At 36.4% G+C, this 18,375-nt stretch overlaps 1 protein-coding gene across 1 annotated transcript in view; it reads right to left on the reverse strand.

The window, feature by feature from the left end:
* The window catches only part of LOC149779471 (uncharacterized), a 94,448-nt gene that overhangs the window by 35,760 nt on the left and 40,313 nt on the right, over positions 1–18,375 (reverse strand). The window contains exons 9-13 of the mRNA XM_089940159.1: positions 13,207–14,083; positions 10,702–10,838; positions 9,162–9,299; positions 5,784–5,913; positions 2,154–2,297 (exon numbers count right to left, since the gene is read on the reverse strand). Of these exons, the coding sequence (XP_089796285.1) occupies positions 2,154–2,297; positions 5,784–5,913; positions 9,162–9,299; positions 10,702–10,838; positions 13,207–14,083 (1,426 nt within the window). The remainder of the gene's footprint in view (positions 1–2,153; positions 2,298–5,783; positions 5,914–9,161; positions 9,300–10,701; positions 10,839–13,206; positions 14,084–18,375) is intronic.

The raw sequence follows: 18,375 nt of genomic DNA on the forward strand, positions 1-18,375 counted from the left end.
TTAAAGATTTCATTTTATCAGGTCCAATTTTGATGAAGTCATTGCCCTATTTCATCAATATCACATTTCCACTGCTACAGATCTCTGCATCCAGTATAGCTACTTGATGCAAGGCTGCATGTATATATGCCTTTAAAAGATTTCATTTTATCATGTCCAATTTTGATGGAGTCATTGCCCTATTTCATCAATATCACATTTCTAATGCAACAGATCTCTGCATCCAGTATTGATGCAAGGCTGCATGTATATATGTCTTTAAAAGATTTCATTTTATCAGGTCCAATTTTGATGGAGTCATTGCCCTATTTCATCAATATCACATTTCCACTGCTACAGATCTCTACATCCAATATAGCTACTTGATGCAAGGCTGCATGTATATATGCCTTTAAAAGGTTAAAGGTTTCAAAATTAATCCTTTTAAAGGCACATTTTGTAAAATAAGAGTTTAAAATACAGTCATGGCCCTTTACAATTAACCAGTGCACTTCCTGATAGTGTATTTGTACAAGGGTCTGACATTTTCCTCCCGACACATTAAAACTGCTGGAAAAAGTTTTCTGCTGTTTAATGAGTTATAACATTTTATAAGTGATGAATATGGTAGTCAATTGGCTATATGGTAGTAATTGTTAGACCTTTCTAGATACAAGTTTATATGCATGTACATTGGCATTATGGGGAATGATATTTCAAAGTGTTGAATGGTACTGGCTTATGGAAAGAAGACCGACTGTGGTATGTTTTGATGCAAATGATAAAACTATTTGATTTTACATTTGTATTATATTTATCATGCACCATTATAGAATACAAACAGAAGTTTTATTTCTTTTGCACGACTCCCCAACTTAAACATTCCTTGTTGTGACAGTTGCTTGCAGAGTGATGGGAATCCAAAATTATGAAGCCTAGAAGCAACACTGCACATGTAATAGGCAAACTGCATCCAATTATGTGTAAGGGTTGCAGAGCAATGCCAGTTACCTGATGTGTGAAAACACAGATAAATGGACAAATAGAAAACGTGATTACTACAGGGCTTTTGCATTTCAATACAGGGCCTAATGATATCCACGTGTTATGCTGGGTGGGTGCTGCTATTTCCGACTAAAACACAACAGGTGAAAGATGTAATGTACCTACAAGCAGTAGAGGGCAAAAGAAAGACCAACTAATGCTGTATATTTATTCTGTATAAATACTAAACTGCATACATGTTTTGTTCTGAGTCAGTGCAAATAACAGTTTGATATGACATACGGATATGTCAAAACCATCAAGATGAGACATATTCATGTGCCATATCAAACAAGTTCTTTTACCTGATCAGTACAAACATGAATGTAATTTTGTATTTATCACATACACCTACTTCTGTTCTTACTAAATAGTTTTAGCTTTACTGCATGAATGAAATTCAAAATAAACTGTGATTTATACAAGTCTAACTCAATGCATCTTAAAATATCAATGTGCGGGCATCAAAGAAGGCACCTGATTAGTTCAAATAAGGGTGTGTGATACAGAAATAAGGATTGATCAAATGCCAGATCGGGCATTAATGATAATGAAATCTGAAAAACTTGCTATTCATAGACTGACCCCAAAATATATTGCATGATCACAGTCCAGAAAAATACAGCCAAGAACACAAGACACAATCAAGGAATCCAACATTCAAAAGTAATTTTGGGGGTAAGCTGTGCTACATTAGAATATATGGGACTAAATACATAACACTAAATAATATATGTATAGGATACTGCCCTAAACAAACACACACCTAACCAAGGAACTTCCATGAAGATTCCAGCCTTGCAGTTAGTGACAGGCTCAACCTACCAGACTGGCAGAAAAAAAAAAGTGATAAAAAGTTAACCTGAATACCAGGGAGTTGACATTTCAGTCAACACAGAGTGGAATCAATTTCATGTCCATGGACACTACACTGTTTATTCCTTGTCCAATAATTCCAACAGATGACTGAGTGCCACCTGTCTCTGGGGTGTGGATGGGGGTGAAGTATATAGCATACATAAATAATTTTGTATCACTGTGGCTGGACATATTTCATACATCACATATATACAAATAAATAATTTCTACTCCAATTTATTTACACAAGAAATGATTTCTTCCAATTTTACCTTTCAGATCTTCATGTAAAATGTCTTTACTCCTTAGGTAACAAAGGACCTGAAGAAGTTGTTTAAAGTAGTGTAGGGCCAGTCGATGACCTAGGCGACAGTTCAGGTTTCTCTGTGTGTTAATGGCTTCGGTCAGGCATCCACCTGAAAAACAAACAAGGAGATAACTCAAACTGCCCAGCTAATATTGTGGATTTTGCAAATCTACTGCAACTCATGATGCAAGTGCTGTTTTAGTATCTAACTGATATGCTTGTACAACACATCTTAACATCCTCTTCTTTGTCCAACCAAACCTCTTCATCTGACACTAATTCTGATCAAGCAAAATGGATGTCTTGTATAAGCTTTCCTAAATATGTATATGTAAGTAGATGGTATTATTTTCGGTAAAAAGCATATTTTTAAGGGACTTATCTTACTACAAGAATATTTACTTGATCACACTGATGTTAGGGCCATAAGGAAGCTACTTCCTGAATGCAGCCCTACTAAAAGATAAACTGTCTTTTCTGGACAGCACATAGACAAATGGCAATAACTCTTGCCCATTACCTCCCCTTACCACTACCAGATATCACCAGTTTTTAAGCTGCGGCAACTCTGATCTTATGAGATGTCAGAATATGCTGTGTGTATAACCCACTTAAGCCACAAAGATTGGGCTTGGGAGGTTGTATCCTGCTTTCTATCCGTCATATGGAGAAAAGGTCATTTGTGGTTGCAATGACATGTCTCTGTGCACTTCAAGCAATGCTTCAAGGACAAGATCTTGCATGACCACTGCTCTCGACTTATCTCTAGATGACAGGGAGTCTATGACAATTCTATGACTGCCCACTGATGGTGACCAGTTCTTGGCTACAAAGCCTGGTAGTATCACAAGGATCAAGAAACTATCCGATCTGAACTGTAAGTACAGGTAGACTCAAAAGGCATGTATCACTCATCCTGAAAGCTGAAGCAAATAGGCTCTGATTGATTGATAAAAGCTTCAGAAAGGTCTGGGCTAAAGGTTAGAATTTATCTGAATTAGGCCCTGTTAAAATCCAGGACAGATTCCAGTTTGGAAACTGGGTGAGGGCTTTTGGTCTATTCAAATCAATATCGGCTGATAGGTCTTTATCATGACCAACATCTCTTCTGCCATTACGCCTGAATGTGTCAGACATCATGGAAGGGTTACCTCTGATGATAATTGGTGCCCACTTTTTTACCCATATAACCAGAGAAAAGAGTTGGCTAGTCAAGGGACCAAAGCACTCAATGGGACTCAAGAACAGTCCCTGAAATCATGCCACTTTCTGTTATTAGCCTTCAGAGTTGAGGGCCTTCATGCTCTTGAGATTCTCTCTCAATTTGAAGGTCAACATTCCTTATGCAAGGTCATCCCAATAAGAGCCATGTATGAATGAAAAGACAGCTGGGGTATATACCTGCAACCACAATTTTCTGGGATGATTTTGCTTGGTCAAATATCCTGGGTATTTCTATCATTTGACAAAATCTGAGATGAATCACCAGAATTATCTTGCAATTTTGATCCTCCTTCTTTTTCTGTATTATTTTAGGTACTAAGACTGTGGGTGGGGTAGGCAAATGTCCATATCTCCTCCCAAATGATTAATAGTGAATCCACTTCCCATGCTTTTGGGTCTGAAACTGGTGAGAAAATGGTGGCCCATTTGTGGTTTCACACTGTTGCAAAAGGTCAATTATTAGATGCCCATAAAGTGTAAAATCCAAAAGATGAAGGGTCTATTCCAAATTGATAACATTTAACATTGCTCTTTTTGGGAATAATGTTGCCAGAACAGTGAGTCTACCAGGAATGTCTGATTTGTATGTTGATCTGAAGTTGAAAGCACCGACGATTAAATTGCCAAAACCAGCACACATAGTTCAGATGATTTGGTGCCTCCATTTGAGGAGTCACCACTATGGAGTTGTCTGACATAATAAGGACTGACTTCTCACAGAGCAGGTCCTTCTAGAACTGAAATGCATACCTTTCATATGGAGGCTGAGGCAGTTCCCCTGGTTCCCATTTGCCGATGACCATATTCGAAGTCCATCAGTCATAAAATTGCCAAAGTCAAATCCAACATAGATGATGTTGCAACAATGTTCTGAACCTGATCTGATGTGGCAACAAACATACCTTTAAAATGAATTTGTTTTTATCCACAGACATGATAACCATTGCTAAATTTGGATCTAATGCTGGAAGTTCAGTATGACAGGCAGTGGAATGTGTCTTGTACCCAACAGCCAAACATTAATATCCTCAAGTACTGCTGACTGGAGAAGCAGTTAGGAGGACTGAAACTTCATCATCGATGTCGACCAACACTTTGACTTGATATTCATGTGTAGTGGGAATGGGTCATTGATGGGGGTGGGAATTCCAGAGTCAACAACACCAGGAATATTTAAATTATGATTATTAATTAAACTAATTTTAAAAAAATCAAAGAGGACATAAATGTTTCATCTGGATATGATATAGGATAAAAAGTTACCTATCAATGCCAAGAAACCTCACCCTAGCCATGATCAACACATGCACATGACTCTGACAAAATAGTTGGCCACTTTGCCATTAATTTTACCTAAATATGCAAAGAAAGCAATGTTGACTTTGCCTTTCTTATAGTCCTTAACTTCAACCTACACACCCACTGGCTACTGAATGGTTTCATACTCCAAGTACAACATCAAGTAATTCTTTTATTCATCACAAAACCACAAAACACAAAGTAATACAATTTAAACAACAATGTTTCACACCAGAAGCTTGAACAGGTGAGTAAAATTCAATGCATTTGAGGCCAATTGCAAACTATTACTGTACACTGATTGAAAATAAAGGTAAAACAGTTTATTTCATATTTCATCCTGTTAAAGGAGGGAGAATGGGTTTATACATCATAATCTATCATAACTATCACCTTTTTTTGAAAGTAAATTTTTTTGTGGATTAGTAACTTCTTCCAAAACAAAGTAATATCAAAAATTTGCTAAATCAACCAAAGAAAAACATTTATACTTTCATTAAAGGTTCAATGAGTGCTTCTTTGTTTTAACATTATATGGTTCAGAAAGATGAAGCAATACACCTGTTTTAAACTCATTATCTCTTTACACCCACTTTTCCCTTTTCCAACCACTTCACTCTATTCTGGCAGGAGGAAGAGAAGTTCCATCACTCAAAAACTCTGTCCAGCGTATGAAAATTTCCACTGGTGTGAAATTTGAGCACAACAATATATTTGAAATCATAATTTATGTACTAACTGTAGCTTGATCAATTGTCCTGAAACCACATAATGGCTTTTTTAGTGACCTGTGACCAGTAAAAAATCTAAACAGGTCTACTTGAGGTATGGAATGTCAGAGGTTGGCCAACTCCAAAACAAGAGGTTGGCCTTCCTTCAAAACAAGAGGTTAAACTTTAGAATATATATTTCTTGATAGTGCTAGTAATAAAACATTGTAGTTACACATGGCCCTCTAGGAGGTTGGAGAGTGGTCAGCATAAATTCTGGGCCTTGGTATTAAATAATGCAACTGAATCTGAAAATAGCTTGTTATTGTGACTTTTACATAATAGTCTCTACCTCCACTTACCATCAATAAACTCCGCCAGAATGAATACCATCTCCCCAAGTCTAATGGCTCCATACAGCTTTACAATGTAAGCATGCTCCAGCTCACTCCAAATCTCTATTTCCTTCTCTTCATAATGGGATATATGAATCTAAAGTACAAAATTCCACATTTATCGTAATGGCTTAGCAAAGGATTATTACGTAACTGGTCTTTGTTTCTTTACAATGCGAGGAAGGTATGCAGACAAGATGGTTATGAGTAATTACCCATTCATTTTTATCCATCCATCTCATCCCTAGACATCAAGTCACATCAAGTCATATCATTCCTAGACATCAAGTCACATCAAGTCATATCATCCCTAGACATCAAGTCATATCATCCCTAGACATCAAGTCACATCAAGTCATATCATCCCTAGACATCAAGTCATATTTTGATACTCTTGGTCTATCCATCTATCTGTCTATTACCATATCTCCTATTAATCCTGCCAGGAAAATCATTATTCTGAAGTTACGCTGTCTCTTTGGTCACCATCTGCCAGTGGGGTGTCATTCATGACTCACACCTCTGAGGTTCCAGGAAGATGATGAGGTAAAGAGCACAAGCAGTACAATTACAATGATGAATTAAAAAAAATTCCAACCAAAATGATTTTTTTCATATTTAGTCAAAGTTGGAAGGCACATAATATATGTGATGGATTTTGAGCTGTTACTAGTAGGTTACTGTTTAGCTGCAGAGGCAGGTATAGATGGAAATGGAGGGTTGGTGCACAATGCTTTTGATTGGAATATATAGTAAAAGATCTGGGGATTTGCCATGGTTGCTCTTATTGGGAATATATTTATTTGTGATAAATGGGACTAGACTCTACCAATGTCTGTTTCATCCACCTACTCATATAACCAGATAACATGGCCAGTCTGCATACACATTTTCTAAAATTTTGTTTCATTGAGGAAGTACTTTGTAAAACCAAGGTACTACAAAAAAAACACAACAACAACATACATTAGCCCTAGCTTAATTGTTCTGAAGTGGTCAGGGCATCAGGTTAAAAAAGACAAGACTCATCCAGAGATGACACATCCCATGGTAAGAAATGCTAGTGAATGTCCACTATGGACTAGCACTCTCAATTTATTTTACACTAGTAACCTAAGGGACAGCACACTCAATGTATGTACTACTTATGATACACTTTGTTTCCTTGGTAGCACAAACAAGCAGCCCAAGTGGGCCTGATATTGTTCACCTTATTAATATAGGAATAACAGACAAGCACAAGAGCAGTTGGTCAAACAATCAGAGTCAGTAGCATACATTCTGATGAAATTTATTCCAATGCTGTTGATTGCATATGTTATGAAAACAACTGTTTTAAAGGTTCCCCACTATCTGTACCTTCATCAATATTTAATGGTATAATTAGTCTAATATTGAAAGGCCCCCTTTACCAGTACACTCTGTAATATTGAAAGGCCCCCTTTACCAGTACACTCTGTAATATTGAAAGGCCCCTTTTACCAGTACACTCTGTAATATTGAAAGGCCCCTTTTACCAGTACACTCTGTGTTAAAGTTCATAAACTTCTGTTCAGCAGAGTATTTTTCTAGATAAAGTTGTGTATATGTTTTCTTTTATATATAGTAATGGCAGCCATATTTGATTGCACAACCTGTTTTTAAACCTGAATGGCATTCAAGATGACTTTTTACCAAAGACTGTTAAAAAGTTCCTCTATATTTAGTAATAGCAGCCATATTTTATGGCAAAACATAACCATTTTTATAAACCTGAAAGGCATTCAAGCTATGACTGTTTACCAAAGACTGTTAAAAAATTCTTTTATATTTAGTAAAAGCAGCCATTTTTGCTGGCAGAATGACATTATTTGTAGAATATTAAAAGCTCTTCATGCCAGATAGCTTTTTGTAGAATTTGGTCAAATTCTGCCGAGAGCTTTTTGAGAAGTAATATAAATGAGTCTCCAACTTCAGTAATGGTGACCAAGAAATTGTTTCAAAAGTGTTCAATTTTTTGCGATGGCAGATTAGCATGAACTGTACAAAATTTTAAAGCCATCTATGACAGGTTGCTTTCTGTCAAATAAGACTAAATTCTGTTGATCAATATTTTTATAACATTCAAAAGGTTGACTAAAGCAATGTAGGCCATATCTGATCAGCACCAATGTTATAAATATGAAAACCCTCTATAACAAAATGCTAATGTGCAAAATAGTGAAAGACAATCTTGACCACAAATCTAATATATACCTCAAAATTCAAAGAGAGATCTTGAAGGATTTAAGAGTTGTACACCAGAAATGAAACTTTGAATAATGGATCAAGAGTCCAATGGACAAATATATGTTAAAAATACTAAAACTGATGAATTGTGACTGGCAAAAGACTCATCTACACCACTAGTTCAATATGTCTTCAAAATTTCAGATAGATCTCCGAAATAGTTTTGGAGATTTTACTGGGAAAATAAAGTCTGGATAATGGATCAACAGAGAAAGAAGCAGATGAAAATATTAAAAATATTGAACTTGAAGAATTGTGAATAGCAGAAGTATACTTGTACACCAGTCTAATTTTCGTGTGCTGAATTTCATCAAGATATCTGAAAAAAGTGTTGCCCTGTAAACATGGATAACAGATTGATGGATAAATGGGTGAATATATAGACAAAAACATAAAAAATATTATAATTGAAAAACAAAATGCAAATTTATATTCATATATACACACACCAAATTTTATAGAAATATTTTGAATGGTTTTGAGGTCATACTCAATAAAACAAAATTGTGAAAGATAGACATTTAGATGAGCAAATTTATGAAAATGTTTAAAGTTTGAAACATTAAAATTGTGAATTGCAAAAGACATACACTAGTCAAATAAATATATCAAGTTTCACATAAATCTCAGAGCTGTTCCAGTCAAATATACTTGGGACCCAGGGAAGGCTCTTTGAATCCCGAGTAGATGTCCAGTGAAGCAACCGAAATTTTGAATCATTTTCAAACAAACCCTTTGAGTAATCAGAGTAAACTGGCATGATATCATTTTATAAAAGTGCCTTCCCAGGGTACCCAGTATAGTTACATGCAATATCCCTTACATGGCTTTGGAATTTTGCTCTAGAAACACTAGTGGAGAGATTAACAGAAATATGAAAAAATATCAAACAAATATTAAAATGAAAACTGTTTAGTATCCAAAGGTAACATCTTGACCAGTAGTTCAACAAATGTACCATGTTTCTGAGAGATACCTTGAGTGGCTTGAGAGTTATGCTCAGAATAGACAAAGCGACAACAGTGACAGTTAAATGCCCACAGATTACATAATTTAGGATAAAGAGGTGCTACTAACCTTTTTCAGACAAAATTTGTAGTCAGTAGTCCAATCCTGAGCCAGGTGACATTTGCCAGACATTCCATTGCCCAAGTGCACCAACTTCTCATACTGAAAGTTCTCCTGGTACCGGGTCTTCATGATCTGCAGCTGTTTCTGCAAATAAACAGAAACTCACATGAAAGAAATACAAGGCTATACCTTTAGTACCACCTTCTTGTGGATGATATTCCTAAATATATCGGCAAGTACAAAAATTTGCATTCGTAAACTTCAATCACATATGACTGACACTGATCTAATTTTAAAGTATTCTTCTGAACAAGAGACCAAAGTGGACCTGATATAGCAAATCACCAGTTGACAAGTGTATTATTGTAAAAACACATCCTGTGTAATCACCAAATCTTTATATTGTTGATTTTGCCTATTTTACTTTCTCCTGATGAAAATTATTTCTGAAGCAAATTAATCTTACTTAAGCACAATCTCTTGCTCAGAAACGAAGTCATCCAGATTTGATGATGTAAACCTCATTACCCAAGTTTTAAAGAAACTGCATGAGACCAGTCCTAACACTAACCTCTTGATGCTGAGCGCCAAGTGAGGCAGCTGTTAGTACCATTTTTGTCAAGTCTTTGGTATGACTCAGCCAGGGATTGACTCCATGACCTCCCGCATCCTCTTGATGCTGAGTGCCAAGCAAGGCAGCTGTTAGTACTCTTTTTGTAAGTCTTTGATATGACTCGGCCGGGGATCAAACCCACTGACCTTTTGTTGTAACATCTTGATCCTAATAAAGATGCTTAATACTTTTAAGTTAAATGATTCTAGTAAAAACTATGCATGAAAAATGAATCTAAATAAAATAAATGTAACCTAATTCAATAAAGCAGGGAACATGGAACAGTTACTGTTATTGTTACTGTTGTAGGGTTTAACGCCATTTTTCAGCCCAAGATAGGCTATACATGGTGGCCAGTATAAATGGTGGAGGTAGAACCCAGGAAAACCCCAGAAACAACCAACAACCCACAAGAAGCTACAAGCAACCTTTCTCACATACCAAAATTAGTCGAGCCTCAGACTTGAACCCATGCATACAGAGGTGAGTTGGCAGTGATCCGTAATGGTGAGTTCTTTAGACCACTAAGCCACTCGAGGTCCCCTAAATGGAACAGAGTGACCTACTTATGGGTGTAGTATTTATCCATATGAATCCCCTCACCAAGTTTCATTATTCTTGGAAATATGGCATGTGAAAAGAGAGTCGCTAAAATGGAAAATGTAAGTCACACTAATCTACTCTTGTTACAAGGGTGACCTACCAACAGATATGCATGTGATCATCAAGTTTCACGAGTCCAGCATACACTGTGTCTGAGAAATACCTTAAAACACCAAATTTAACTAAAGTCAATGAAGCACGAAATACAGGTATACTTCTTGCAGCTGGAATATTATACACGTGTATATACTGTACATTTTTGAGTGAATATTTGTGCAATCTTATTTGCTGGATGGTAAGAGAATCTACCAACTGTGTACCATCTCTTACCTTGTATTCGGATAAAATAACCCCTTCCTCCCGATAGTGTAGAGCCAGATGTCCCTCATTCTGATACTGTAACTTGAGGTTTCCCCAAAACTTGGCTACTTTCACCAGCTGCCATTTGTTACCATACACCACCTCACCTATACAAATACAAAGTGAAACAAATTTAATAAGTGATATACCTAAGCTTCTTTTAATGGTATAGAGTTTATCATTAGAATTCTTCAGTAGAAGAAAATATATACATGTACACGGTACAACTTCCACTGAGGTAGGGAGAGATCCAGGGATCAACGCTGCTTGTATAATTGACATGGCACTTTCACGCTGAGAAACTGACAAAAAGCTTGACATCACTTGTTGCACGCATTTACTGTGTGGTTTGTATTTTTAATGTAGCTTTAAAAAATTTCAGTCATATTGTGATGGTATTTGCAGTGTGGCAGTTTCCAGTGTTACCTTGCACTTGGCCATGATCACGCAGATGATCAGTATCTAATTTTGCATCCACCCCCCACCCCCAACCACAGAGAGAGAGAGAGAGAGAGAGATAGATAGATAGATAGATAGATAGATAATTATTTTCCACTTCTCTCAATGAACTAAGTTTATTATCTTATTATAATTTTGAAACAGCACTGAACTTACCATACCTTATAAAAAAACATAAGAACTCTTTTCATGAAAACCCCATGCTAATAAAAAAATTTTCAAGATGGAAACTGGAAACCATATTGGATGTCCAAGCAGCCCCATTTTCATTTAGGATGAACTAGACCATGAAATGAATGTGTGTGGGAAGTTTGGTGGCAATCTTCCAAGTAGTTTAAGAAGACCAGTAATAACACACTTGTGCTAATGGATGGACAACACCTGGATGACAGACAACTGGACATCACATAATCCTTACAGACTCATGAAATTACAGTAACAAGGGAGGTAATTTTGGTTAGTCATGAGCTAGCTGCCCGAATGAGCAAAACTGAAAGGACTCGATGCCAGTATACCTTCTGCCAAATTGGACATTCTGTTGAGTGGTACTGAGTAGTGTCATTTCAAGGTTTTCTGTTTTTAGTAACAGCAACCATGTTTCATGATGGATCAACATAATTTGTATAAATTTAGATGGTGTCAAATTTGGTCCATTTTTGCTGAGTGGCATTTTGCGGCAGGAAGTGTATGTATTTATGGTACCCATGGTTCTATATGACAGAGGATCACGATTATTTGCATAAATCTGAAAAGCCTTGACACCTGTATTTTCTCAAAAACAGTCCAATTATTCTGAGTACTTTTTGAGAAGACAATGATTTTTTTCTTATTTTTATTGACAGCAGTCTTATTGGTTCAACATCTACTGTACATAATTTCAAATGCTTTGATGCCAGGAAGGTTCAATTAAAGTCCCAAAAAAAATGCTGAATTGGAGAGTTTTAGAGATGAGATTATTTTAAGATTTTTCTTCTTCTTATAACCATGGCCATATTGGACTGAAGATTAACAATTATTTGGTACAAAAATTAAAAAGCTGGAATGCCAGAATTCAACATGAATTAAATCTGGTCAGATTAGACTAAGAAATAATTGTATGATTTTGCTATTTTAAGTCCCAACAGCCAAATGTTTGATTCCTGTTATCTGATGGTGGATCAGTATCATCTGCATAAAACTGAAAGGCCTTTAAACCAAGATGCATTCAGCCAAATTTGATCAAATTGTGTGGTTCTCTTTCAGTAGCAGCCATCTTGGAAGATTTTCTATTTTTAATTAACAGTAGTCACACTTAATTGCCGATCTCCATTATCTGTATCAATTAAAAAGGTTTTGATGTCCAGATGTTATGTATTCTCTTTGTTTGATTATTTCAGTAACAATAGCAACAAATGAAGGCAAATCAGCATCACCTGTGTAAGAGCAAAAGGTCTTGATGACAGAGGGCTTCCTGTAAAATTTGGCTGAAAATGGTCACAAGGTTTTTCAAGCAGTTAAATAGTAACCATTGGCAGATGCAGGACAAAGAACACGTTGTGCATAATGGAAGATGGGCAATAATGTAAGCTCAATTTGCATTAGGACCAAGTAAAAGGATATTTACTAAATCATCCCATCTACATTTCAGTGGAAATCAGTTTGCCAGTCATTGAACATTTCATCTAGCTCTGATGAGTGGTTGATAGAGATGACTGACAGGAAAGAAAGTTTTAAAAAAGTAAGCACAAAAGTCGTGGCTAAATTCAAAGGTAAGAGAATATGAGCTGCACCAACAGTTTACACTAGGCAAAGAATGAACCCATTTAATATACCAGACATTCATCTAAATGCTCAGTAATCCAACATTTATTCCCTACACTGACTTCTAATTTGGATATCAGCACAAATTTCATCTAACTGAGTGATACCACCATCTTACCACTGTTCAAGTAAGTATAGCAGATATAAATAAGAACTGAAATCTGTAGATGAATTGTTGTTATTTACCAAATAACGACTGATTATGAATAGACGTACCTATTCCTGGAGTACCCATAGGCCTGTCTATTAATGACAATAACTGTCCACGACCCTGCTGGAAATGGACATTAGGTAGGCTTGAAGGCGCATCATCGTTATAAATTCTTCCACTGAAAGAACTGGAGCTGCTATCAGCGACACTGTTCTGAGGTTGTTCCAACGAACTGTCCCCCATTCCGGCAGTGCCCAGTACCAAGCTTGGATCCACAACAGAAATGCTGCCCTGCAACTGATGATGCGGATGTCCAGGTTCTTCTTCATCATGCTCCTCCCCCTCCCTGGACTGTGCCGAGACTTGATTGGAGAAATTTTCACATGCAAAGGATGTACATAATGAGGAACTGGGCAATGACTCATGTTCTGGAATACTGGGTAAGGCTGTGCTGATCTTTCCAGAAGTCCTGGGACCTAATGGTGTTTTGATGGGAAAAGCGAATTCTGTTGACTGTGGGTCCCATATTTCCTCACTTCTCAGCAAGCCTGCCAAGGTCTTCTTTACCCGGGGCCAAATATGACTTAGGGTCCTGTACAATTTATCAACATCTCCCGACACAAAACTGTTGATTTTCTGACACAGGCTAACAGTACAGATCTGGGCCAGTTGTTGCTGTAGTTGCTGTTTTTGCTGGCGTAGATTGGCAGTTTTGTCAATGCATGTTTTTACATGGACACAGATGAACATGAAGATCTGCCTGCAGACAAGGCAAGAGCTTGTATAAGGTAAGAGGCAATCTGCAAAGTGTTTCAGATGACTGCTAAGGGTAACACAGATTTGACAGGACAGGGCCTCATCCAGGATAGGATCAAAGTTGTCCATCACCATCTCAAGGCAGAAATTCACTTCTATATACAGCTGCCATGGTGGTGCTTCCTCCTGCAAGAGGAGAGAAAAACAGCAAAATAAAATGGTAGCAAGAGTGAAGCAGCCGTAGAATCTGTAAGTTAGTATTATCTTGACCAGAGAAAAATGCACTTGAGTAACTAATGTTAAATTAAATGTACAGAAGCTAAATTTCTTCTGACAGTCAAAGTTTAATGAATAACAGACTAAATCAGAATATTGGTTCACAAATATTCTAATAGAAATGAATTGTCTGAATGTTTGTTTCTTTACCTAATGATTAGTGATGCCTACACCCAGACTCAGCAATTGAATATGCTGACCACAGGTAACTCCGATCTATCTATAAGAAAGTAAAACCTATTGGTAACAGACAATCCATTTCTTCTAATTAACACAAGATGAGTAACCCATGCACATCAAAATCGGACCTTATACTAATTCCATGCTGATTTTCTAACTGCATTGACATGTTCAGTCATTCTAAACATACATGTACCAGCATAAGGAAGCATTTCATCGCGTACAATTTAAAAACATTACTGATCATATTATGGCCATCTTTTGGGCAAAGTTTCTCCATTGCTGCATGTCTCTTCAACTTGAATCCACTTTTGAGGGTATACACTTCAGCCATGTCATGCAGTGAAAGGCTACCTTGAATTCTGATTGGTGGATTAGAGAAGATCAGTATAAACCCTTACAACCAATCAGAATCAAAAGGAGCCTATTCACATCAGGGCATTAAGAACAAGGCATAGAACATAGTTTATATCAAAGTCAACGTATACTTTCTGCAATGTAATTTAATTTCAAATTTTAATCAATCCGAGTACAAATGGAATAAATATTTCAGGTTATTCAGTCAACACATTAAAATTAAGAAATAATCGAGTCATCAACTGTGAGCATTTAGTCTTCTTTTGTTATGCAATCTGGTCAATCTACATTCAAAGCAGATTTATTCAGATCCCACTGTGAACAAATTACTTCCATCAGAATTCAGTTTTGAAAGTCCCAAATTGAACTGAGTAAGTAATGGAGTTATTGCTATTATTACTTATAGTCTGTCCTGCTTACTAAAAAATGTGTTAGTCAAAGTTGTATTCATATTAGTCTGACTCCAAATTTTTTTAAAACTGAAAACTACTCAAAAGTCATTTAATTAAATTTGGATACTCTAATTCAGTGCTTTAAATGCAGCAAGGGTGGAAGGGGAGTGGTCAAAAACTACTAAGACAGCTAAAAAAATGAAAGAAAGAAAAAAATAACTGAATGGTTTTACAAACATTAACAAATCTTAAAATTCTACCTGAGAACAATGGCATGAATATTCAAACAGGAGATTTGGTATTCATTTCAGCTCTAAGTAAATGAAATAAATGAAGATACATGAAACAGAGATATTAAGTAAGCTACCTTTTGTCACAAAAATATCAGTCTGCTACATTAGGAAATATCAGGAAACACTTTTGAAACTTAAAAATGTAATTTAAAGAAGAATAAAAAGTAATAGAAAAGTGAAGATGTAATGGCATGTTATGTAAATAAGAACCCAGACAGCCCATTGTCTAGCATATTAAAGTATTCCAGGTAACCCCTTGTCCAGCACATTAAAATATCTCTGATAACCACTTGTCTAACATTAAAATTTCTCAGATAACCCCTTCCATTAAAGTATTCAAGGTAACCCCTTGTCCAGCACATTAAAATATCTCTGACAACCCCATGTCTAACACATTAAAATTTCTCCGATAACCCAATATCCAGCACATTAAAATATCTCTGATAACCCCATGTCTAACACATTAAAAATTCTCAGATAACCCCTTGTCCAGCACATTAAAATATCTCTGATAACCCCTTCCATTAAAGTATTCCAGGTAACCCCATGTCTAACACATTAAAATTTCTCAGATAACCCCTTGTCCAGCACATTAAAATATCTCTGATAACCACTTGTCTAACATATTAAAATTTCTCAGATAACCCCTTCCATTAAAGTATCCCAAACAGCCCCTTGTCCAACACATTAAAGATAAGATAGATAAGAATTCTTTATTTCAGACTACACAGTCCATACATTAAATTAAAATATAGATATACAGCTAAAAACATTGTAAACATAAAAGAACATATATATCATATGTACAAGAATGCAGATACATCTACACAATTAACTGCGCCCTGCATTGTTAAGAATGAAATTAAGTGGCACATTTAAAGAGCAATTTATTCCATCTGCTAGTAATTTGTGAATTTAAATGAATTTCATAGTTCCAAAGAGATTTCAATATACAGGAGCACAATACATAGCGCAGCAATAAGATTTGAAAAATCTAATCTTGATATTCAATAAACAAGTCTTAAATTTTCGTAGAAGCATGTTTGAGTACATAAAAATCGTCAATGTCTCATCATATCTTCATTATCTAACCAATTGGATTTCAAAATATGACCCAAATAGGTATAACTGTTGACATGTAAGAGCATTGCCATTAAGATGTACCAGGGGATGAGATGGTAATTTGAACGAAGTTGGCCGAAAGACCATGCATACTGATTTTTTTGTATTACAGATGATATCATTCTCAAATGCGTATTGTTCACATATCTTTAATAATTTCCTTAAACCCGTGATAGGACTTATCAATGACATATCATCAGCAAAACTAAAATTGTTAAGAAACAACACATTTGGTGGTAGACGTAACCCCATGTAACACTGACCCAGCTTACAATTTAATTTAACTATATATATATATTAAATAACAAAGGGAAAAGAATACCCCCCCTGCTTCACCCCATTGGTTACAGGGAAAACGCTGGATATTACACTTCCCATCGCACATAATACAACTGTTTGCCATAACAATTAACTAAAATATGAACTATGTAGACAGGTATTTTAATATCAATCAACTTTTTACAGAGTGTCCAATGAGTGACCCTATAAAATACCTTACTGGCATCTAAGAAGCATACAATCACTGGGCTGCCATGTTTTACATAATAGCTGACAGTTTCCTTAAAGGCATATAGGCATAAATCTGTTGAATGCTGCTTTTTAAGTACTGAAACTACTCTTCTAAAAGCAGTTAATGACATTCTCTCTGCGTTGGATAGCGGAAAGATTACAGTCCTCACCCTCCTTGATTTGTCTGCAGCATTTGACACAATAGACCATGATATATTACTTCACTGTCTCCAGCATGTATTTGGCATTCATGATAAAGCCTTACTGTGGTTCAAGTCCTACTTGGTCAACAGGACACAAATTGTATATGCAAATGGAATACACTCCAGCCCAGTTGATCTATGTTGTGGTGTTCCACAGAGGTCTGTTCTTGGACCTGTTCTCTTCATTCTGTACACTCAGCCGCTCTGAAGTATCATAGATCATCATCCAGTGTCTCACCAATTGTACGCTGATGACACCCAAATATACAAATCTAGCCACCCAACTGAAGTTGATGCTACCATACAAGGTGTAGAGAGGTGCATTTCTGATGTGAAATCATGGATGACATGTAACAAGTTGCAGATGAATGATGATAAAACTGAGGCCATTCTGATCACAACACAAAGACTTTCTCATTCACATCCTTTACCTCAAACAATAAATATCAGCAACACCAACATTAAATTCACACAATTAGAATGAAACCTAGGTGTTACTCTGGACAGTACTCTCACACTGCACCAACATGTCATGAACATATGCAAGGCTGCATATCTTGAGCTGAGATGCATCAGCTCCATTCGCAAATATCTTTCAGTTGATGCCACTAAACCACTTGTGCATTCATTAGTACTTTCAAGACTGGGCTATTGTAACTCAATTCTGTCTAGTTCATCTCAATATCTGCTCCAGAAACTTCAAAAAGTTCAAAACACAGCTGCTCGGATCATAGAGTACCACAATCAGAGCACACCTTCCCGCTGCTCTGTACCCTACACTGGCTATCCATTCGATCCAGAATCAAACACAAAATTTGTTCTCTGTGCTACATTTCACTGACGGACTCTAGTCCAACATACCTATCCGACCTCACCCATGTGTACACACCAGCAAGATACTTACGCTCCTCTTCTGACAATCGTATACTCATTATTCCCACTATGAAAACAAAGTCATATGGACAGCGTTCTTTTGCATACCAGGGCCCAGCAATGTGGAATGAATTGCACACTGAACTTAGATACAAAGACACAGTGATCCCATTCAAGAGTGCTATCAAAACTCACTTATTTCGACTTCAAGAACAAACTTACAGACCTAACAATGTTTCCTACCTCAAATATTCTCAGCATTTTTTGTTTTT

This window comes from Sinohyriopsis cumingii, chromosome 17 (assembly GCF_028554795.1).
Source record: "Sinohyriopsis cumingii isolate HCF-2022 chromosome 17, ASM2855479v2, whole genome shotgun sequence".
Taxonomy (NCBI): Eukaryota; Metazoa; Mollusca; class Bivalvia; order Unionida; family Unionidae; genus Sinohyriopsis; species Sinohyriopsis cumingii.